At 37.4% G+C, this 25071-nt stretch overlaps 1 protein-coding gene across 6 annotated transcripts in view; it reads left to right on the top strand.

Annotated features, from left to right (window-relative positions):
• CDH8 (cadherin 8) overlaps window positions 1–25071 on the top strand; it is a 431289-nt gene that overhangs the window by 199530 nt on the left and 206688 nt on the right. For all 6 annotated transcript variants that reach the window (XM_056135708.1, XM_056135711.1, XM_056135709.1 and 3 more), the window contains one exon: window positions 6070–6189. In XM_056135708.1, the coding sequence (XP_055991683.1) occupies window positions 6070–6189 (120 nt within the window). The remainder of the gene's footprint in view (window positions 1–6069; window positions 6190–25071) is intronic.

Raw genomic sequence — 25071 nt, 5'->3', positions numbered from 1 at the left:
TAATTTGGTCCATAATGTTTGTTGATAGTATGAAGGATGAGCAGAGGGACGCGGGTGCTTCTGCTGAGGGCAGAAACTTTAAGGTGTGGCAAGAGGCACATGATATCAGGAGCCCTTTGATAATTAACAGCCTAGCAGTGTGATGGCAAATCTCACTTTTCAAAAAGACCCAAGGTAGAAAAATGGGTTTATTAAAAGCAGAATTCACCTTGGAATTGACATGCTCATGCTTGACTCGATACTGGCAGGATGAACTGTGGTGACAGGGATCATTTTTGTTGACAACAGCTGGAACTACAACCGCTATATTATTGTAATTAGGATCAGCATCCAGTTGGATTATAATAGGGGCTTTCTTGGAGAAATGGCACAGTGTCAAATTTATAGTCACCAGCTAAATGAGTCTCTTGTATCCTCAACAAAGGGACGAAAACAGTTCCAAATGAAAACACAAACAGAGAATCCTGTTGTTATATTTTCCGGGTATTACTCAGGGTCCTATTTATCACACACCAACACTTGCTGCTTTGAAGAAACATTATCCTGCAAGGTTTACACTTTTCAATTTGCCTCCGTGGCCTGCATTCTGCATGCATTTTCATGGAGAAGCCCACACCAGTTTGACTTGAAATCCTTTCTGCTGCAAGATTAACCTCAAAGCATCCATTCCCCCCCTCTGGGTAATCACTTGACAAATGCTTTCACGAAACCTCCACACACATCTATTCCTCTGTACAGGTGCAGCGGCAGTCTTGAATCACTATTAGGAGAAATATCATCCTTGACAGAAAGTAGCACTGCCTTTTCATTTCCAGATGTCTCAAGTTGAAGGATGCGGATTTCCCAGGAAGCTAGACATCAGACAGAATTATCCTGGATAAGGATGTGCATTAAAGCTAGTCTTAGCACTTGTGGTCTAAGCACTATAGTTCATCTGGGCAACTGTGTGGGATTTGCTTGGTTTGGAGATGTGGCATTAATGTGAGTGCCATACCCCCAAATAGCAGTGAGAAACTGGTACTAATGGTATGTCTGGTGTCTCATTTTTTGCTTGCTACATTAATACACATTTTATTTTTGAGCCTGCAGCAACTTCCTACCATAGGAAAAATTTCTATGAGGTGGAGTAGATGGAAGACTGAGATTATGGGCATGGTGTATTTTGTAAATTACATACTCAATAAATGATCATATTGTTATATTTAGGATGACTTTCTGTGTTCCTACTCCAAACTCAAGTCCTGTCAAAATCATCAGGCAAACCTGCACTCAATTACAAATAGTCACCATCACCATCACTTAAAATGGTAAACTTGTATAGTGGTTAATGTCTCATGCAAACAGGAACTTTGTGCCATAGAAGTGACAGTAAATACTGTGTGTATAACTCTACTCTTTGCATCAGTTACATTTGATTATCTCAACATTTGATTATTTCAACAAACCTAAGCAGTTACCGTGTTTGCCTTTTGTTGTTCCTGTTTAACAACTTTAGAAACTGAAACTTAGAAAGTTCAGCTAGTTGATCAAGGAAATAATTAGTAAAAGTTGAGACTGGGATATAAAATAAGTATTCTCTTTCAAGACAATTGACTTTATCTTCTCAGCTACTTTTTTTCTTTTTTCTTTTTGGATCATACCCAACAATGCTCAGAGGTTACTCCTGGCTCATGCACTCAGGAATCACTCCTGGAGGTGCTCGGGGGACCATATGGGATGCTGGGAATTGAACCTGTATCGGCCAAGTTGGCTGCGTGCAAGGCAAACGCCCTACCCATTGTGCTATCACTCCAGCCCTTCTCAGCTACTTTTCTCCCATTATTATTCTATTTCTTTCTCACACACAACTTGAAAGTTCACTGATAAAAATGACCTTTTTCCCATGCCAGAGACACAATACAGATGTTAAAGTTCTTACCCTCCATATCACTCAACCCTATTTGATCCCTGGGACCATACATTGTCCTAAACATGGAGCATTATCTATTGCAGCCTGGGAGGCCCCTGACCACCCAAGGGTGTGGGTCAAGATGCCCCTGAGCACCATAGGGTGACCTGCATAATCCCAGAACTGCAGGGCCAAGAGTCACACCACATCCTCATGTCCTCGTTTTGTGACTGAGGCTTGCCTGGACAAGCTCCTGGGCCTCCTGAACACATATTGGGCAATCATCACCTAAAAGTAATTAAAATAAAACATATATTTTCCTTGCATACAAAATTTTGAATCACAGAGCATGTAAACGATGGAAATTCAGCTCCACACTACACTTACTATTGCATCTATATTTGGCCGTATGATGGGACAATGGCCATAATAAAATAACAAGCTGTAAGTAGCACTGCACTGTAGCACTGTCCTCCCATTGTTCATCGATTTGCTTGAGCAGGCACAGTAACATCTCCATTGCAAGACTTGTTGTTACTGTTTTTGGCATATCGAATCCGCCACAGGGAGCTTACCAGGCTCTGCCATGCACGTGAGATACTCTCGGTAGCTTGCCAGGCTCTCTGAGAGGGGCAAAGGAATTGAACCCTGGTTGCTTCGTGCAAGGCAAACGCCCTTCCCACTGTGCTATCTCTCCACTCCAATGGTCATAATAAAATAACAAGTTGCAGTAATCAACAAAAATAGTTATTATCATAATCAGCCTTGTTAGAGTAGTCTCCCAGAAGAATATCCCTACTTTCATTTAATGATCATTCTTTATGCAATATGAATAGTTCAGAAAATGCTTTGTTTTGTAAACAAATATGAGTAAGAAATCTTCAACATTATCACAATAGAAAGTATCGATGAAGAAGAGCTAATATTCTTCAAAAGTTTGTTGTCCACTCTGTCCTTCTGCACTATGACTTAACAGTGGAATTCTCTGAGAAGATTTTAAGAAATACTCTGACTCTTCCCCATATTGACCTTCCATGGATCTGAAATAGATCATAGGGAGCTAAAAACGTTTTCAAAACCACGTTGCAATAGGAAAGCAGACTAGAAAGAGATCATTTCTGTGATTGGTATATACATGTGGATATTATATGTATATATTATATATTACATATAATTGAATACATATAAAATCCAAAATATATAGATTAAAAACCTATAATAATATATTTTGTAGATTCAAAATATGCAGCTATGATGGGTAAAATTCAAGAGTCCTCAAGAAATAGTCCAAAGTGTTTCATAATAAGATGGAACTATTCCAACTGCAGAATAATCAGTCTCAAACTTCTCTGCTCAAAAGTACCCACCCCACACATAAACACAGTGTGCCACTGTGCACAAAAGTATTTGGGTGTATTTTTTTCTTTGTGAAGGCATTTCTTAATCTGAGTCATCCATTGGAAGGTAATTTTAGATGACAGTCACTTCTGACTATTTGTTCACTTTTTCCAATGCTGCGGAAGTGACTGGAACTGAATGCTCATTAACTTAACATCATACCGAGTACAGTTCTTGACTTTATTTTTCTGATAATGTGTTACTTCACAAGTAAGGCAAAGCCTTCCTCCTTCATTAAAAAAATCCAAGTAAACACAAAAGCCAATAAAAGTAAGACAAACAAAAGGCTGCATGAAAGAGCACACTCTTTCTCTGAACTGTCTGTTCTTTAAGAACTCTTCAAACCTATTTCTTGCTATTCATTTTTAAAACTACTTTGAACTAATTTTAGATATAGAGAAGAGTTGCTAAAATAGTTCTTGTGTGTTCCGTATTCAGTTTCCCCTCAGTTTCATCTCTTAAGTAAACCTAGAGCAAGAATTACAATGAGAATGTCTTTGTTTATAACGACTTTTTTTGTTGGTGGTACTCAGTGCTAATGTTAGTACAGAACTGGTCTGATTTCCTAATCTCTTATTCCGCCTCCAGTGAAATCTGGAAGCACTAAAATTGAGAGATCCAGCACATAATCCTTACCTGAATCCAGCAACCCCACCCCAAACCCCAGAAAGTGTCCCCTGTATTTATTCCAAACTTAGCTTTGATGTCTGATTTTTCTGGTAACATGTCCCCCCAATTTTCACCTTCCCAGTTTTCTTCTCATCCTCCTCCTTTCCCTTGTGTGGTTTTCACAATTCTTCTCCATTTCACATGATGCTTCTTCATTTCACATGATAAAGAACCAGAAATATTATTTCATGTTCTCATTTTCATCAGTTAGATGATGAGTTCCTTGTAACAGTGAGATATCATTATTTTTTAAATATTTTTCCTATGTCTGGTGGAATTTATTACATAACTGATATTCTGTGCCTCTGCTGACTCCTCCCTCCCTCCCTCCCTCCCTCCCTCTCACCCTTCCTTCCTTCCTTCCTTCCTTCCTTCCTTCCTTCCTTCCTTCCTTCCTTCCTTCCTTCCTTCCTTCCTTCCTTCCTATTGTGTGGAACCTCTGCGTCATTATTCTGAGATGTAATTTCAATTTTAGAATGATCATTGTTCAACTAATATTCTCATTATGTTCTTCTTCATTGTGAGTGTTAATTCAAAACTGTTTCAACAAGATTTTGCTGGGCAAATTTCTTTAAAAAAAAAACAATAAATAAACAGACAAAACAAAAGCAATTTACTTTATTTCACTGATTCACAGAAGTTGCACAAATTCATCCTAGACCTGTAGACCAGCAACTGGGAGTGTTGACAGCTCAGTGCTGATGATTGCTCAGCTGAAAGTGAGCTGGTCTAAGATCTAGAGCCCATTCTCATGGCATGTTCACACCTAATGCCTAGTCAGCACAGGAGTCTGAAGGTCTGGTTCCCTTTTCTTGATGAGCATGCCCCTCCCTTGACAGCCCCCAGTGGACGGAGTTTATTGGTGCATCATACCCTCAAAACTTCTTCTGTCCAATCTTTTCACTTTCCAGCGGGGACTGATAGATAGAGGAATCTCCCTAGCAACAGTTCTTCAAGAGATCTTTTTCTCAGAGTTCACCTTTTAGAAAGCATATGTGGCATCTGCTTACAATTTCTCCCTAAATCATCAGATGATTTGCTCTTTTGCTCATTTATTTTATACATATAAAGATATATATAGATATAAGATATATATACATATATACATATATATATATATATATATATATATATATACAATCTAGTTCCACCTGGATGAGGAAGACATCAATATCATAGAAAGTGATTCTTCTTACCACAAAAGACTTTTCCAATTCCTTTATAGTTTCAACAATTTCTAGAAAGTTTCTCAGATTGATTATTATTGTGTATCCTTGACTTACTGTGTAGAATTTCTTCTCTGTCATTCCCCTGATTAAATTTTACCTGTCTTATAATTTCACCCAAATACAGTGTCTCAGCTATTCCTGACCACCTTGTGTGTGTGGGCTAAGTGAGGAATTGAAACTCGCTGGTGTTCAACTGAATGTGTATGTGTAATTACCATCCTCCCTCCTACCATCAGACTTAGCTACTTGAATGTTTATTTTCACCCTATTTCATACCAGATAATCTTTCAGTGCTCAATTGCTGAATGAGTAAGTGAATTAAAAATTGTCTGAGAAAAAGCTTTGATTCTGTTGTCTTTAAGACGAATTTCTTAAACATACTGATAGCTCAATGTTTCCAGTCTAATTTTCTGTAAAATTTATAAAAGAATAGTAACTTCCTTGATATTTCTATAGTTTTTTTTTCCAGTAGCCAGTTTCTCCAGGTACATTCAGTTGTGCTTTTGTATATAAGATGTTACATATTAGATCTTGTTATTGACCTTATCTTTCATATTCCTTTGATAGATTTTCCTTGTCATAGTCTTTAAGTCTCCAGGAATTTGCCATTGGAATCTTTTAAATAAAAATCATAAATGAATTTTTAAAAGTGCAAATTGCAAAAGGGCTCTCATTGTATAGTACCTAATCTAACAATGCTTTTTCTTTTAAAAGACTTGGATGCTGAGGAAGTCATAAGAAGAGTTTTGTTTCGGAATTATTTTTAAAAGTTTTTTTTCTTTTTATTTGAACACACGGATTTCTGTATTATATGCTTGGCAAAGTTGGCTCCTGGCAAAGAATAACATGTTACTTATTATCTCTTCCCACCCCTCTCCTTTCTAGGTACGTCTGTCACTAATGTAACAGCTACTGATGCTGATGACCCAGTTTATGGAAATAGTGCGAAGTTGGTTTATAGTATCTTGGAAGGGCAGCCTTATTTTTCCATTGAGCCTGAAACAGGTTTGTGGCCTAAATTTTGAATTCTATTTGCCATGTTACTGCTTCAGGAAAAGACTTTTCTTGGGATTTGGATTATGAAATGTTATGGTTAAGTACTTTACTGCTGGTATCAATAATATTTGAATGTGTTATTTCTGTGCAATGTGAGCTACATGGTAAAGCCAACAATTATTTCAATCCTGATTAAAACAAATTGCAGATCTTTGTAGAATATCACCTATTTAACAGATGGCCTGGCACCATTTTTTATCTTGGGGAAAATATGTGCTTATATGTCAGGCAGTCTTAAATATCAGATTTCGGAATAAACTCAGTTACTTACTGGCGCTGTAATGCTTGGCAAGTAACACTTATAAATCTTTGTAAGTTTTAGCTCCCACATCTATAAATTGGGTATGGAACCCAACCTCAGTTTTTTTTATGATGACGATCAGATGAATCAATTAATATCACACATACAGTGCCTGGTGTGTGGTAATCATTCATTGTATGAATATATTGCACTTGCTATTACATGTGCCCTCATTTGTAAAACAGAATACTGACATATACTCACTAGAGTTCTTCATGAAAATGCGGCTGATAGCAAATCAAGCCAATAGCAAGAGTCTGGTGTTAGAGAGTTTAGCAACCATAAGGTAGGAAATTTTATAAAAAAAAATTATTTTAATCAATATAAACAACTCTTAATATCTTTTGTAAATGGGATTTTGATTGTTTAATTTTAAGAAAAAAGTTGAAGTTTTTATAATTCTCTAAGATTTTGTAAGTTTTAGATACGGTATTTAGGGATAACACACTCTTGTATTATTTTTCTTGTCTTTTTGGAAGTTCTAGCTATAAATTTCCAAATAGAAAAAATTCAATATATACACATATATACCTATAGTATAATTTCTTTGATTCATGACTTCATAGAGTTTTGAGATCGATTTTCATGCCTTAGCCTAACATCAATTACTAGTTGACGTAAAAATTTAAAGTTTCTCCTTGCTTTTTAAAATTCAAAGAGTAAAATGCTCATGCAGTTAAAAGTGAGAAAAAGAACATTTACACATAAATAGGTCATAGCTGAAAATTGAATTTAGATTTGGAAACAGGAAAGAAATCTTTTAAAATACATTAATTAGGAGCATAATTATAGATTCTTCCGCAGAGAAGAAGGAAGTCTGTCATAACCTTCATCTCATTTGGGATCCTTGATGATATTGAGGCAGTGATAGGGAATATAGTTGTCTCTAGGGCTCAAGGGGAAAATAAAATGTCAAAAGAGATGCCATTACTTGAAAAAAATCACAATGACAAATTGGGGTACAGACTTGAGACTCATACCAAGGCACTTAATTTTATTTATTTGTTTAAAATTTTTATTAGTGAAACACCATGAGGTACAGTTGTAGACTTACAAATTTTTGTGCTTGGGTTTCATTTATACAATGTTTGAGTACCCATCCCTTCACGAGCGCCCATTCTCCACCACCACAGATCCCAGTATCCCTCCCACCCTCGATCCCCTCAATCCCACTCTCCCTCTGTGGCAAGGCATTCCCTTTTGTTCTCTCTCTCCTTTTGGGTGCTGTGGTTTGCAAAAGAGGAATTGAGTGGCAATCATGTTCGGTCTGTAGTCTACTTTCAGCATGCATCTCCCATCCTGGGTGGATCCTCCCAACACCTTTTATTTGGTGCTCCCTTCTCTATCTGAGCTGCCTTTTCCCCTAGCGTGTGTGGCTGGCCTCCAAGTCATGGAGTAAACCTCCTGGTATTTATCTCGGCTATTCTTGGGTGTTAGTCTCCTACTTTGTTACTTTATGTTCCAAAGATGAATGCAATTTTTCTATGTCTGTCCCTCTCTTTCTGACTCATTTCACTTAGCACGATACTTCCCATGTAGTACCACTTGTTTGTAAATTTCATGAGTTCATTTTTTCTAATAGCAACATAGTACTCCGTTGTGTAGATGACCAAAGTTTCTTTAACCTGTTCTCTTTAATCTGTTCTCGGGCACTCAGGTTTTTTTCCAGATTCTAGCTATTGTAAACAGTGCCACAATGAACAAACAAGTGCAGATGTCACTTCGACTATACTTTTTTGCCTCTTCAGCATATATTTCCCAGGAGTGGTATTGCTGGGTCAAATGGGAGCTCAATTTCTAATTTTTTGAGAATTGTCCATACTGTTATCCAAAAGGGCTGAATCAGTTGGCATTCCCACCAGCAATGAAGGAGGGCCCCTTTCTCGCCACATCCGTGCCAACACAGGTTGCTTCTGTTATTTTGAATGTGGGCCAGTCTCTGTGGTGTGAGATGGTATCTCATTGTTGTTTTGATCTGCATCTCCCTGATGATTAATGATGTAGAGCATTTCTTATGTGGCTTTTAGCCATTCAGATTTCTTCTTTGAGAAAGTTTCTGTTCATTTTGTCGCCCCATTTTTTAATGGGGTTGGATGTTTTCTTCTTGTGGAGTTCAACCAGTACTTTGTATATCCTTGATATCAATCCCTTGTCAGATGTGTATTCAGCAAACATCCTTTTCTATTATGTAGACTGTCTTTGTATTTTGGTCATTGTTTCTTTTGAGGTGTAGAAGCTTAGTTTAAGATAGTCCCATTTGTCTATCTCTGTTTTCACTTGATTGGCCAGTGGCATGACATCTTTGAAGATACCATTAGCTTCAACATCATGGAGGGTTTTGCCAACTTTGTCTTTAATATACCTGATGGATTCCAGTCTGATGTTTAGATCTTTAATCCATTTTGATCTTACTTTTCTACATGGCGTTAGGTAGTGATCTGAGCCCTTTTTTTTTGCATGTAACTGTCCGGTTTTGCCAGTACAATTTGTGAAAGAGGTTTTCCTTACTCTGCTTCACATTTCTTGCTCCCTTATCATAGATTAGATGGTCATATGTTTGGGGGGAGATGTCACTATATTCAACCCTGTTCCATTGGTCTGCAGCTCTGTCTTTGTTCCATTACCATGCTGTTTTAATTATTACTGCTTTGTAGTAGAGTTTGAAGTTTGGGAGGTTGATTCCTCCCATTTTCTTTTTCCCAAGAATTGCTTTAGCTATTCGTGGGGGCCTATTGTTCTGTATGAATTGTTACTTTGGTTGGCATATCAAATACGTCATGAGCAGCTTGCCAGACTTTGCCATGCAGGAGAAATACTCTCGGTAGCTTGCCGGGCTCTCCGAGAGGGGCAGCAGAATTGAACTTGGGTCAGCCATGTTGGCTGCATGCAAGGCAAACACTCTACCTGCTGGGCTATTGCTCCATCCTAGGCAGAAGGAAAGACATGATAAAACTTAGAGCAGAAATCAATGACGTGGAAACCAAAAAAAAATCTGAAAGATCAATGAAACCAAGAGCTGGTTCTTCAAGAAAATAAATAAGATAGAGAAATCACTAGCAACAGTCACAAAGAAAAAGAGAGAGAGAGAGAACCCTAATAAACCAAATCAGAAATGAGAAGAGGGATATTACAACAGAAACCAAAGAAATGCAAAAGATCATGAGAGACTACTTTGAAAGTTTGTATGCCATGAAACAAGAGAACCTAGAAGAAATGGATAAATTCCTGGATTGCTATAATCTCCCAAGGCTGAATCAAGAAGATATAGAGTACCTGAATAGACCTAGTCACATCAAGGAAATTGAAACTGTAATCAAAAGTCTTCCCCAAAACAAAAGCCCAGGTCTAGATGGATTTACTAGCGAATTTTTCCAAGCATTTAAAGTGGACCTATTGCCAGTTCTTCTCAAGCTTTTCCAGGAAATTGAAGAAACAGAAACTCTCCCAAACAGTTTCTATGAAGCCCATATCTCTCTCATAGCAAAAGAAAACAAAGACAGCACAAGAATAGAAAACTACAGGCCAATATCCCTGATGAACATGGATGTGAAGATTCTCAACAAAATACTAGCAAATAGAATTCAACAACTCATCAAAAAGATCATACACCATGACCAAGTGGGATTCATCCCAGCGATGCAAGGATGGTTTTACATTTAGAAATCAATCAACATAGTCCATCATATCAACAAAAGAAAAGATAAAAAACATATGATCATATCAATAGATGCAGAGAAAGCATTTGGCAAGATCCAGCACCTGTTTATGATGAAAACCCGAGCCAAAATGGATATAGAGGGGACTTTCCTCAATATAATTAGAGCCATCTACCACAAACCTACAGCAAGCATCATCCTCAATGTGGAAAAACTGAGAACCTTTCCCCTAAGATCAGGAACAAGACAAGGATGCCCACTCTCTCCGCTGCTGTTCAATATAGTACTGGAAGTACTTGCAATAGCAATTAGGGAAAAAAAAAGATATTGAATGGCATCCAGATAGGAAAGGAAGAAATCAAACTCTCACTATTTGTAGATGATATGATATTATACTTAGAGAACCCTAAAACCTCTACCAAGAAATTCCTAGAAACAATAAACTTGTATAGTAAAGTTGCAGGCTATAAAATCAATACCCAAAAGTCCATTGCTTTCCTATGTGCAAATAGTGAGTGAGAAGAAAGTGACATGAAAAAAAAATCCCTTTCACAATTGTGCCCCAGAAAATCGACTGCCTAGGAATCAGCTTAATCAAGGTGCTTAATTTTAAAACTTTGAATTCACTTTTAAAACTTTGGATTTCACTTTTCAAAGGCAATGTGTATGGTACTGGGACTTCTGAATAGTACAAATTTGCTCCATGTGCCACTTGACTAGTTTTACTCTGGCTGTCGCTCACATGGGTTATATGGAACATGTGTATATGTTCACTGTGTATCAAGTATTAAATTAAATATGTGGAGAAAAATTCACAAAGTTACCTCAGCCTGTGCAGATCTCATGATCCACTTTGTAAGACATATATTTTTTCATTGTAGATTCAAGGAAGCTTGGCAAAACCATTTAAATAGTGTGCACCTTAAGAATGAATTATCATGAGGTATAGACATTAAATCTCTTCTTCTAGGTCAGAATGTTAGAGCTATTTTATGTCTCATGGGTATATATTGCCATTTGTTGAATTAAATGTTTTCACCTGTACTTAATATTTATATTTTTACCCAGCATAATATGTGTTGATTTCAACATAGAAGTATTTCAGATTTATCATTTTCCATTCAACATAAGTAATTGATTTTTAGTTTGGAAAGTTTATTCTGGTTCTATTGTCAACAATGAAATGGAGAAGGATATTTCTAGGAGGATTTACAGTGTAAGGTAAAAGGTAAAGGCCCTCCCGTTGATCGTCGATTTGCTCGAGTGGGCCCAGTAACATCTCCATTGGAGACTTTGTTGTTACTGTGTCTGGCATATTGAATATTTAGAAATCAATCAACATAGTCCATCTCGGTCGCTTGCCGGGCTCTCCGAGAGGGGCGGAGGAATCGAACTCGGGTCGGCCATGTTGGCCACTTGTAAGGCGAACGCCCTACCCGCTGTGCTATCGCTCCATATTGATGGGGTGAAGGTGAAGTTTTTAACTGCATCAGACACAATTCAGAAGAAGACAGAAGCTAAATTCAATAATCAATAGTTAGCCTAAGTTCTTCAGCTGAAACATAAATATGTATGAGTGTAATATAAACATTTTTGTGTTAATTTTTTCATGATTATAAGGAGAATGCTCAAATGAAACAATGTTAGTTGCTGTTCTTTTTTTTTTTGGCTTTCTGGGGGGTCATACCCAGCGATGCACAGGGGTTACTCCTGGCTTTTTTCACTCAGGAATCATTCTTAGTGGTGCTTGGGGTGACCATATGGGATGCTGGGAATTGAACCTGGGTTGGCTGCATGCAAGGCAAACATCCTACCCGCTGTGCTATCACTCCAGCCCCTAGCTATTCTTCTGATAGAATCTAACATTGATTCTGTTTCTTAGACTTTTCCAAAATATTTTGTGTTGAGACATGGTGAATTACAAAGTTGTTTATGATTGGAGAGGGACAGAAACAGAATTATTTAGCTCATATAAAAAGAACATAGTAAAAGAATGACCATTTCTTTTTTTCTTTTTTTTTTCTTTTTTTGGGGGGGGCTGGAGTGATAGCACAGTGGTAGGGTGTTTGCCTTGCATGCAGCCAGCCAAGCCAAGCTGGGTTCAATTCCTATGCCCCTCTCAGAGAGCCCAGCAAGCTATCAAGAGTATCTGCATGGCAAAGCCTGCCAATATGCCAAACACAGTAACAAGAAGTCTCAAAATGGAGACATTACTGGGCCAGCTTTAGCAAATCGATGAATAATGGGAGAACAGTGTTTGTTTGCTTTTTTTGGGTCACATCCGGTGATGCTCAGGGGTTACTCCTGACTCTGCACTTAAGAATCACTCCTGGCGGTGCTTGAGGGACCATATGGGATGCTGGGAATCGAACCCAGGTGGACTGTGTGCAAGGCAAACTCCCTACCCAAGGTACTATTGCTCCAGCTTGACCATTTCCTTTTTAAAGTATTTTGATTATATTGGGCGAGGGGAGAATGCACTGTACACTGTAGCACTGTCTTCCCATTGTTCATCGATTTGCTCAAGCGGGCACCAGTAACATCTCCATTGTGAGACTTGTTACTGTTTTTGGCATATCAAATACACCACGGGGAGCTTGCCAGATTCTGCTGTGCAGGATACTCTCAGTAGTTTACCGGGCACTCCGAGAGGGAAGGAGGACTAGAACCCAGGTCAGCCGGATACAAGAAAAAAGTCTTACCCGCTGTGCTATGAGAGAAATGTTGAAAGAGATGAATATTATATATATATATATATATATATATATATATATATATATATATTGCGTTTCAGTATTCAATTGTTCCAACACCCATCCTTCTACCAGTGTACATTTCCCATCACTAGTGTCCCAGTTTTTCTCTCAAAAACCTTGTCCCACACAGCTTGCCTCTACGGCAGGCACTTTTCTTTCTCTTACTATCTCTCACTGTCTCTCTCTGTTTCTCTCTGTCTCTCTGTCTCTGTCTCTCTGTCTTTCTCCTTTCTCTCTCTCTCTCTCTCTCTCTCTCTCTGCATTATGGTTTGCAGTGCAGATACCGAGAGGTTCTCGTGTTTGTTCCTTTACCTACTTTCCACACACAGTTCTTATCCTGTGTGATCATTTCCATCTATCATTATCATAGGGGTTCTTTCTCTATCCCAACTTCCTTCTTCCCAGCACCTGAGGCAGGCTTCCAACTGTGAACCAATCTTCCTGGATGTATTTCTACTATCCTTGGGTATTAGTCATATATATATATATATATATATATATATATATATATGACTAGTATAAGACTAGTGTATATCTATATCTATATCTCACAAACAAATATGATCATTCTATATCTGTCCCTCTTCTGATTTATGTTTTCTCAGCATGATACTCTCCATGTCCTTCTATTTATAAGCAAATTTCATGACTTTATTTTTCCTAGTGGCTACAAAGTATTCCATTGTATAGGTGCACCAAAATTTCTTGAACCAATCATCTGTTCTCAGGCACTCGGGTTGTTTCCAAATTCTGTCTGTTATGAATAGTTGCAGATGGCATTTCTGTTGTGTGGGTTTCCATGTCCCCCAGGTATAGTCCCAGAAGTATATTAGAAATACATAAGGGGAAAATGTACCTAGACCATTAAGCATTTAGATCTTTTATTTTGTAAGCAAAGGGAAAGCAAGTAGATTTTCTTTTATTGAAGGTGTGTACCAGTTGTGTCCTCTGAGAAAGAGATACTAACACAGTATCAGCAGGAGTATTTTTTTGGGTGTTAATGACTGTGAAAATAAGCACTGTCTTCATTATGGCTACTACAAAAAATTGCTATCCACTGGATTGCTGAAAGAAAACAAACTGATTGCTCACACTGCTGTAGGCTCAAGTCTAAGTCTGGGTGCTGGCATGATCTGGTTCCTCTGAGGTTCCTCTCTGGGCTGAGGGTGACTGGTTTCTTATACCCTTACACTGTGGAAGGAGACTAAGCTTTTTGGCTTCTAACAGTGACATAATATTTACAAGGGCTTCAGCTCTCAATATCTCCATATTCAATGCCATCACATCAAGGATTCAGTTTCAGCATACAAGATTTGGTTTCAACATACAAGATTTGGTTGAGAAGGGGGTTCATAAACATTCAATTCATAACATGAATGCGAACAGGATTAGTCTGGTAAGGCCTGTCATAGTATGCTGTAGATCTGATACTCAAGACAAGTTAAAAAGAGAGGAAGCATGATAAGGTGATGACAATCTGATTATTTCTTGATCAAACCCATAGGTGTTCCTGGAGCAATCAATATTTCTCTCCTAAGTTATCCAATTTTGGGGATAGGGAGATAATTTAAAGGTTTGGAGTGCATAGATCCAGAGATTACTTCACCAGGAAGGCCCCTGAGCACCAACGGGATGGCCCTTGTGACCTTTAGTTGGGACTGAAAGTACCACTGCACAGGGCTGTCCATAAAATTATCAGATCTACACAGCTGGGTGTAGTATGGAAGGGAGTTGCCCCTATAGTCCCTGAGCACAGCTTTTGAGGTCCCCAAAAAAGGAGTTCCATGTAACATAAATACTCAGGTAGCAATGTATCCTAATTTACTCCATTAATGACTCAGATGTGCTTGGAAACTTATCTTGAGGTATCAACTTACTCTTAAGTTTTCTTTCTTTCTTTCTTTCTTTCTTTCTTTCTTTCTTTCTTTCTTTCTTTCTTTCTTTCTTTTCCCCTTCCTTCCTTCCTTCCTTCCTTCCTTCCTTCCTTCCTTCCTTCCTCCCTCCCTCCTCCCCTCCCTCCCTCCCTCCCTCCCTCCCTCCCTCCCTCCCTCCCTCCCTCCCTCCTTCCTTCCTTCCTTCCTTCCTTCCTTCCTTCCTTCCTTCCTTCCTTCCTTCCTTCCTCTTTTTATTATTACTTTTGATAGGGAGAAGTGGCCCATGACTTGTAATCTCAGGGCTTATTCCTGGCTCTGTATTCAGGACCACTCCTGGCAGGGCTCAGGATACCATATGGGGTGTTGAGGATTGAACCTTTGTCAGCTGTGTGCAGTGCAACGCCTGTAGTACCTTTCCAAGTTAAGTTCTTTCTTAAAGAGAAATTGAAAAGAGTGGCACTCCATGGTTCTAATGTCTTGACCTATGACATCAGTGAGTGTGATGTTTAAAAGTATAATATGCATATGCATCTGGGTCACATGGAGATTAGTTTTCTGGACCTGCTCGAGCAAATCAATGAACAACAAGAGGACAGTGCTACAGTGCTATTATATTAGCATATGTATTGTGAATTACTCAGCCCTCAATTGAATGGTAAAAGTGTTTATGTATTTACGGTGAAAACATTAAAAGCGATTTTTCAGAGATTAAGAACATTCACCACTAAATTTGATTCAGTGATTCTAATTCTCCCAAACATTGTGAAAATGTAATAGGTGATGAGCAGAGATATTATGATTTTGTTTCTAGTTTCTAAGCAATGGTTGGTCTGTCCATGACTTCAGGAAATGATGCAGCATAGTTGAATCAGAAAAAGTTGGCTGGATATCATTAAACATTGCTGCCAAAGTTTGGGACTCCCCCAGTTCCTTTTGCTTTCCAAGAACTGGATAATGACATTTGTATTTGGCAATATTTTTGAAATATAACTTCTGTTTTAAAATTTCTTTTTAAAGATATTATTATTTATATTTTTAGATCATCAGTGTTTTATTTACAAGAACATTGAAAGGAAGGTACAGAGATATCCCATATGTTCCTTGCCCTCACATATGCATATACATAGCATCCTACTTAATCAACATTTACCAGAAATAGTACTATTTTTACTCCAAACTTCCATTGATACATACTAATCATCCAAATGCTTATTTTGCCTCACAATTGATATCTTACAGTTGATAGTTTTGGACACATATGTAATGATATATACAGTTACCATAATTCAAACAGTATTTTCATAGTCTTAAAAATCCAATGTACTCTACCAATTTCTTTTCCCCCTTTTCATCCCTACCAACTACTTTCTTCAGTGCCATGATTAAAAGAAAATGCCAGTGTCATAGTTGACATTATAAATTAAGTAATTTTATTTAATTAATATATATGAATTATTTCATGATTGACTTATTTCACTTATTGATAAGTATTTATTATACCTACACATTGGTTCATATATTAATTAATCACTTATTTTAAGTAATATATAATATTCTGTTGTCTGAATATACTATAGTTTATCCTTTTACTTACTGAGAAACATCTTGCTGCTAGTTGCTTACAAGTTCTGGAAATTTAGAATAAAACTATAAGCATTTGTCTGCAGAATTTTTGTTTAGACTTAAGTCGTTTTTCCTTAGAGCTGCATAATACATGTTGGAATTATATGCACAACCATTCTCATTAGCATTCTAAAGCACAGAATCTCAGTTAAAACTTTAAAATTACTCTCACCACATAGCAATCCATAAGTTTATTCTTAATTTTCAGTAATTGTGAAAATGTATAAGTAGGTGAATAGAGTATCTTATATAGAACAAGATTTGTTTCCCCCATCAAATCCATCTTAAGAATTCTCTCATCTTTTGTGAATTTTGTTATAAATAAAATGTTATTTGAAAATTCACACTCATCTAGATTTACTTCTATATTTTAGATATTTTATGGTTTTTTGTTTTATATTTAGGTCTGTGAACTATTTTATTTAATATTTATGAAGGGTGTAAGTTTGTGTTTAGATGTTTTGTTTTATTTTGATCTAAGTAGTTATTTGAAATACTTACTCCTATTTTGCTCTTCTCCTGAAGTGTTGTAGTTACTGTTCTGGGTTTTTGTCTCTCCATATAAGCTTTAGATTCAATTGATCAATATTCACAAAATAACTTGCGGAGATATGATTAAAATTGACTGAATTTCTAGATCAAGAGAAAAATATTTGAATCTTGATAATGTTAAGCCTTTCTATCTATGAACACAGACTATATCTATGTCTCGATTTTTTTAAGCTATTGTGTGACTTCTTTCATCAGACACTTGTGATTTTCCAGATGTATATCGTTTACATATTTACCAGGTGTACATTTTTCACAATATGTAAAAAAATTTACATATTTTACATATTTACCTAAATATTTCATTTTGAGGGTTAAAATGAAGAGTATGTTTACTTCAAGTACGTTGTTATATAGAAAAATTATTGAGCATATAGATTGTGACTTTGCTGTTATTTTTTTTCAAGAGTTATTTTAGTATTTTTTCCTTTTATTTCTATTCTTTTAGATTATTTACATATACAATTATGCCATCTGTGGACAAAATGATTTTATAATTCTATTTTTATATTATTTTATCACTTGAGTAAAGATTCTAATATATGTTGGACAAGAGGAGTGAAAGACTTCCTTATACCAGATTTTAGTGGAAAAGCAGAAAGTTTTACAGTTTAAATATGTTTAGTTGTAGGGTTTTTTTGTATATAGTCTTTGCCAATAGAAAATGTTTTCTTCTAATTCAAATCATAGAAGATTGTTAGATTAAAAAATGTTTTTCACACATATATCAATATGATCACATGGTATATCTTCGATATCTGTTTTTAAGATGGATTACACCCTAATTTATTTTCAAATATTTAGTCAGAATTATCTGGTTAAAATAAGCAAGGAATAAATTCCAGTTGGTCATTTTATTTATTTTCTATAAGAATATTTCCTTGTTCTTACACTATTTAGAATTTTATTGAATAATAGTTCATGGATGTTTTTACAGTTGTGTTCATGAAAAATATAGGTCTATTTTTTTCTTTTTCTGCAGTGTCACTGTTTGGTATTAGAGTAATGTTGATCAAATTAAATAATTCTTCTATTTCCATTATCTGAAAGATATTATAAAGAACTAACATAATTTATTCCTTAAATTTTTGATAAAATGCAACTTTAAACCCATTTTCATGTAGCCTCAATTTGCCTTTTTTTCCCCTTTTTTCCTCAGTCTCCCAGCAGAGCTAGGATGGAGTGAGGGCTTTTTATCAACCACTTCTAGTGCTACGGAGCCCAGTTATTTAGCAATGGTGGTATGGCAATTTGCTGCTGCATAGGTCCAGCAGTGCTAGGGGCTATCAGAGCTACATTTAGAGATACTCTGGGCCCATGTGGTACTGGGAATTGAATGTATGATGTGTCCTATCATTAGAGCTATCTCCTGAACTCCTTGTCCTTTTAAAAAATTTTCAATCGAGTACAAGAGATTGAACCCAGTGCCTCACATATGAATGCAGACTCTGTCACTGATCTACATCCCCAGCCTCCACTTTTTTAAAATTTTATTATTTTATTTTATTGAATCATCATGAAATATAGTTACAAGCTTTCATGTTTGAGTTACAGTCATACAATGATCAAACACCCATTCCTCCACCAGTGCACATTCCCCACCAACAATATCCCCAGCATACCACCCCCCTTTCCTACCCTCCCACTGCCTCCATTGCAGACAAGGTAAAGGTAAAGGTAAAGGCCCTCCCGTTGATCGTCGATTTGCTCGAGCGGGCCCAGTAACGTCTCCATTGGAGACTTTGTTGTTACTGTGTCTGGCATATCGAATACTCTCGGTAGCTTGCCGGGCTCTCCGAGAGGGGCGGAGGAATCGAACTCGGGTCGGCCATGTTGGCCGCTTGTAAGGCGAACGCCCTACCCGCTGTGCTATCGCTCCAGCTCGTCTGATCTCTGATCATGGCAGACAATATTCCCTATATTTTCTCTCTGCTCTTGGACATTATGGTTTGTAATACAGATACTGAGAGGTTGTCATGTTTGGTCCTTTATCTACTTTCAGCATGCATCTCCCATCCTAACAGATTCCTCCAACCATCATTTCCTTAGTGATCCCTTCTCTATCCACTTTCTTTTTTATGCAAAGATTCTGATTGTATCATAAGCATCAGACCTGCAGCTAGAAAGATGAATATCATGCTAGGGAACATCCCCAAGAATGGATTATAGGACTTGAATACATTTGTGATCTTTATAAAGTTTCTTATTGACTGTTTTTAAGTCCTTGGTGCTAGAATATTTCTACTACAGAAAAGAAAATCAGAGCATAGACAACAATAAATATTAATATTTCTTGTCTATCCTCACAACAGTGTAAAATACAGTAGACTTTTAAAGAGTTATGTTGTATCTTTAATTATTACATTCCAACTTTATATGGAATTATTATTTTTGCAATGCTATATCTATCTAATAAGGAGAACTCTTGTTTTTAGGTACAAGCTGAAAACTGCAGGTAGATTTTTCCACTTGCTTTTTTTTTAATTTTCTTCCTTGAGCTTATCATAATTGGTGATTATGTCCATGTTGGGCTGGAGCAATAGCACAGTGGTAGGGCGTTTGCCTTACAAGCAGCCAACATGGCCGACCCAAGTTCGATTCCTCCACTCCTCTTGGAGAGCCCGGAAAGCTACCAAGAGTATCTCGCCCACAGGCAGACCGTGGCAAGCTACCCGTGATGTATTCGATATGCCAAACACAGTAACAACAAGTCTCATGATGAAGACATTACTGGGCCCACTCGAGCAAATCAATGAACAACGGGAGGACCGTGACCGTGATGTCCATGTTAACTTGTTTGTATTTTAAGTCTCTATTCATGGTAAAATATGCAGTCCATAATCTGATCTGTTTATTTTGCATTGCTGTGCATTCCAAAACAGTACCTACAAAGCCATGAGAAATTATTTTATAGAAGGCAAGAAAAGATTGCTCTTCAATCCTGTGTTCTCTCTTGAATATGTGTCTTACTTGTTGTCTTTATTTGTTTTTTTTTCTCTGTCTTTGTTTGCTTTTTTCCACTCTGCAGAAGACTGTGCTCACATGTAATTCCTCTCCTTCTCTCAACAATTCTCTCTTTTCATTGTCTTTGGGGGATGGGGAAAACACCTAGTGGTGCTCATGGCTTATTTGGCTCTCTGCTCAGAGCTTACTCCTTGTGAGTGGGCTTGGGACCATCATGAACTTCAGGGATTGAACAAGTGCAGCGGCACAGGCAAGGTGGGTTGCCCTAGTTTCCGTACTATTACTCTGACTCCTTTCATCACTTCTTTCTAAATAAGTTTGTTCAATAAAAACAATCTTGCATCACTGAAGTGAAAAAGAAATTTAAAAAGCAAGAAATTAAAAAGCAACAAAGGAATTGAAAGAACTAATGCAGTAAAAATTCTCACCACGTATAAAGATGAAAGATGAATGGGACCAGAGAAAGAGTATGAGGCTAAGACACATGCTTTGCATGTGACTGACCCTGTTTCCATAGTCCAATGAGCATCAGTGGGTACTCCCCTGGAGTTTCCTGAGCACCTCTTGATACTGAAGAGCTTGAGCAGCACTTTATCCCAGTGACAGTCACTCTCTGAACTACGGTCCCAGTTGCGTGGCCACTGTGGTTCCTGTTTACTGCTTTTTCACTGCTATGCACCGATCATGATCATGATCATCCTGTTGTTCTTTGATTGCCTCGAGCAGGCACCAGTAACGTTTCGTTTGCCCTAGACCTGAGATTTTAAAAAGTGCCATATTCAAGGCTCTTTCTGGGTTAGGAGAATAAGACCCATCATTGTACTGGTATTTGGCGTATTGGGTACACCACGGGAAGTTTGCCAGACTCTGCCGTGTGGGCAGGTTACATTTGGGAACCTGCCAGGTTGTCCAAAGTAAGAATTAGATAATAAGATGTCGCGCTTCTGGGAGCTGGGTTTTATAGTCTCTGAGTCTTGGCCATTGATGGGATTACATGGTGCCGGGGGCAGTTGGTGGGTGTGACCCCTGCCTACTTGAGGATGGAGGATCTGGGTGGAGGATGCTCAGCCCTGAGCCAAGCAGGCTTGGAGATCTCAGCCCTGGGACCCTCATGCCTTTGTTCCTCTGCCGGTACCTTCATGCGTGTGGAGAGTGGTCTCAGCATGGCTGTGGCTGGTTCTGGAGGTCTTCAGCTGCCGGGTCTCTGCTCGAGGCGGGAAAGGAAACTCAACCCGCCCCCCTCCAAGGGGCCCCGGTGAGGACTGCCAGGTGTGGGGCCAGGAGATTTGCCCCCGCGGGCCGCCATGCCCGCCGCGTGTCAGGCTATGCACCAACCTTCAAAAAAATAAAAGAAGAAAAGCAGAAAGAAGTTGTATAACTAACCGGATTGGAAGTGTGTTTGCCTGTCGATATTCCTTCTAACTGTTCATTTTAAGCTCTGATGGGATTTTTGGGAGTGGATGCTGTTGACGTTCACTTAGAACAAATTTGTGTGTCATTTCCCGCCTCATACTATCTTTCAAGTGTCTAGCCAACACAATGCTATTCTTATCCTTGCGAAAATGAGTGTTGAGACTTAGAAAAACTCTTACTCAGATTTAGTTCTAGGTCATATGTTGAGGTAAAAGCGTTCAGGAGCACACAAATGGAACAAATAATTATTAAATATCTTTCGATTCCTTTAGTCTTCATGATAGTCACAGTGATAATAAATTACCATGGACGAAAGAAATATCATTGTGTTTTTATAGTTATCTAGCTTTGATTGAAAGCTCACACCACCTAGAGCAGGAAGAATTACTGTCTTCATTTTGCAAATGACAGCCCTGGTGTTTCAGGAGAAGTGAAGTAAACTGCATTCCTCATTCTTAAATCAAATTCCCTCTTAAATTATTAACAATATCAGGAAGACTAAAAAACCAGAATATAAACAACAACCACATTTATTGAACACTTACTATGCTCTTGGCTTTGTGCTGATTGGGTTTGTATGCATTATTAAATAATTTTATTTATTGCACATGATATTTTGAGTTGGTTGAAATATCAAACTAGGATTTGTCAACATTCTCCCATGCCCTCGCCACTTGACTTCCACACAACGTAGCTCATACCTAGGACTGTCATTGATTTAGAAAGGAACCTAAAATTTGGAAGCTGTCTCTTTCGTCATTACATAGAAGGCACTTTGGTGTCAGAGAAGCTATGAGGAAGTAGTAATTGTAAAATGAATTGTCATTTTTGTGAATAGCTTAAAGGGGGCTGAAAATAGCTTATTTGTATTCTATAAATGTGTTTTTTGTTTCCCCTCCTTGCCACCCCCAATACCATATGCTTGCTTGCAACGTTTTGAGCTCAGAGTGAGAAATGTGGCATTTATTTAAAAAGCTCTAAATTTGGGGTGAGCAGTGAGAAAGCAGTTGCAGTCCATCCTATGTGATTGAAAATGGAAAATCTAAATGGAATGCGGGTCAAGTAAATAATAAATGCTTAATTATCTAAAGAAACCAGGGAAAGGTTTCAGGACAGTCTAAACTTTGCTCCAGGGAAGCATGAGTATGAAAAATGACCTGCTGAAAAAGAAACTAACTTAATTCATTGACCTTTTTTTGAAACCCAGACCATAGTTCTTCATTGGATACAAATAACATTTGTCTCAGTAGAACCTGTAAAAATGAGCTAAGCAAAATACACTTCTCAAAAAAAAAAGTCACATAACAAATAGTTACCTTTTAGAAAAGTCAAAAAATACATGAAATTCTCATGAAATGTCTTCGTGAAATTGAGTAATTTTTATGCCTTTTGTTAAAATGATACATTGTGACATACAGAGGATCTCATTTTAAGTCAGGATTTCTTAGATTATCATTCCCACTGGGACTGTCCTAAGAATTTTCTTACTGTATACCTCTGGAAAGAAGTATTCAAATAAATTAAAACCAACTAACAAGGCTAGAATATGTGGTAATAAAATGATATTATCTTTGTAATTCATATAGACTGATATTTACTCAACATCTATACACTGATAAGCATGTACTGACAAAGTGATGCTATATATAATAAATCTTTTTTAAAAAATGGATGTATATGATCCATCACAGTGTTGTAAAAACAAGCTCATGTAAGAATCCATAAAACAGAGATGGCAAAGGTATCAGCTAAATATACATGTGGAAATGAAGGAGTAAGAAGCCTTTTATAAGACTGTGACACTAAAGGCTGGGTCCTGAGAAACTGATATCAGGGAGATATTGAGTATCTGACAGCACTGAGAAGTCAAGAAGTTACTACTTCCTCAGTGTTATATTTTTTTACTTTAATATATTCTGTTTAAATAAATATTATATGCATAGAAATAATACATTTATACTGAATTTAGAGACCTAGATTTGCTACTACTCTGATGTAAGTCATTGGATGAGTGCCTTTAGCTCTTGAGACTAAGAAAGCAACTATTTTTAATTTGATTTTTTATTAAACCACTGTGAGATTATTGTTACAAAAGTGATCATACAGTGTACCAACATCCATCCCTTTAGAGGGTTCATTTCCCACCACCAGAGTCCTCAGTTTCTCCCTTTCCATGTAACCTTCACCCTCAATATGTATTTACAACAGTCACTTTTCTTCTCTGTCTCCATCCTCTCTCCTCTCTCTCTCTCTCCTCTTCTCTTTTCTCTCTCTCTCCCTCTCTCTCTCTCTTACTCTCTCTCTCTTGCTCTCTCTTTCTCCCTTCCTTTTGGGATTATCGTTTGTAGTACAGATACTGAAAGTTCATCATGTATATTCCTTTACCTGCTTTCAGTGCTCAGTTCTTATTTAGAGTGATCATTTCTAACTATCATTGTCATAGTGGCCCCTTCTCTATACTAACTTCTCCCTCTACTCATGGCAAGCTTCCAACCATGAACCAGTAATCCTATCTCTCATTTCTAATGTCCTTGGGTAATAGTCTCATACTACGCTTTTTATATACCACTGTGAATGCTATCATTCTGTCTGTCCCTTATGATTCATTTTACTTGGCATGATATTCACCATGTCCAACCATTTATAAGCAAATATTATGACTTCTTTTTTTTCTGATGGCTGCATAGTATTCCATTGTGTAGATGTACCATAGTTTCTTTATCCAGTCATTTTCTCCTGGGCACTCAGGTTGTTTCCAGAGTCTGGCTACTGTGAATAATGCTGCAATGAACATAGAAGTGCAGATGGCATAAAAAAGTCTTTAAAATTCTTGACAATAATGCTATTTCCAGTCATTCATCATAATAGAAGAACACACTCATCCTCTATACTAGTGACCTTCCTTCACAACTCAAGAACCACTTCTATTTTATTTTTATTTATCGAATCAAGCAGCATATCATTTTATTTGGATGTTTAAACTTTAAGAGGACCAAAAATGTTTGGTACAGAGGGAAGTATTTAATTCTTATTAACTGCATGACAACCACTTTTATGTACCTTCTTGTGCTTTGATTTGAAAGTGTAACTTAAAGGCAAGAGTGATAGGATAAGAAGCTATCTTGACCAATATCTGGAAATACACCAAAGAGTAAAGATTCTCTTTCTAAGTGTTGGCCAAAGGTGGGGGTATATTCAAACCTTCACATACTGACTCAGTAAATATCACGGACTAACAAAGATCAGTCTCTCCCAGGAAGTTATCTTTAGTGGAAAAGAGGCAGTGATTATGTCTTCTATATAATATAGAATCTATTTTAAACCTCTTGGAAGAACAGGATTTCTATCTGGAAATGTCTCAATAATCCCTGCAATTAAATATTACTGAAACTATTATTTTACTGGAAATGATAAACTAAGTGAATGGGCATTCAATTCTTATTTATTCCCTAAGACATATAGTTACTTAATATAAATAAATTCTTAAAGATGAGAATTATGAGGATCCTTGAGGCCTATGATTTAGATAAACTCAAGACAGTTACAGGTAGTTGGTGCAGATCGCTCACAATAGATATTTGTTGAACATAAATAAAAGGATGAATTAGGGGGTGAGATATGAGAATCTAACCTGTGCAATGCTGCTTGTACCTCACTTGCGTTTTGTCCCAACTAGATTGAGGATGCTAACAACT

The sequence above is a fragment of the Sorex fumeus genome, unplaced genomic scaffold (genome assembly GCF_029834395.1).
Source record: "Sorex fumeus unplaced genomic scaffold, SorFum_2.1 ptg000122l, whole genome shotgun sequence".
In the NCBI taxonomy this organism is placed as follows: Eukaryota; Metazoa; Chordata; class Mammalia; order Eulipotyphla; family Soricidae; genus Sorex; species Sorex fumeus.
The sequence above is the reverse complement of the archived record's forward strand: the minus strand, read 5'-3'. Positions and strand labels throughout refer to the sequence as shown.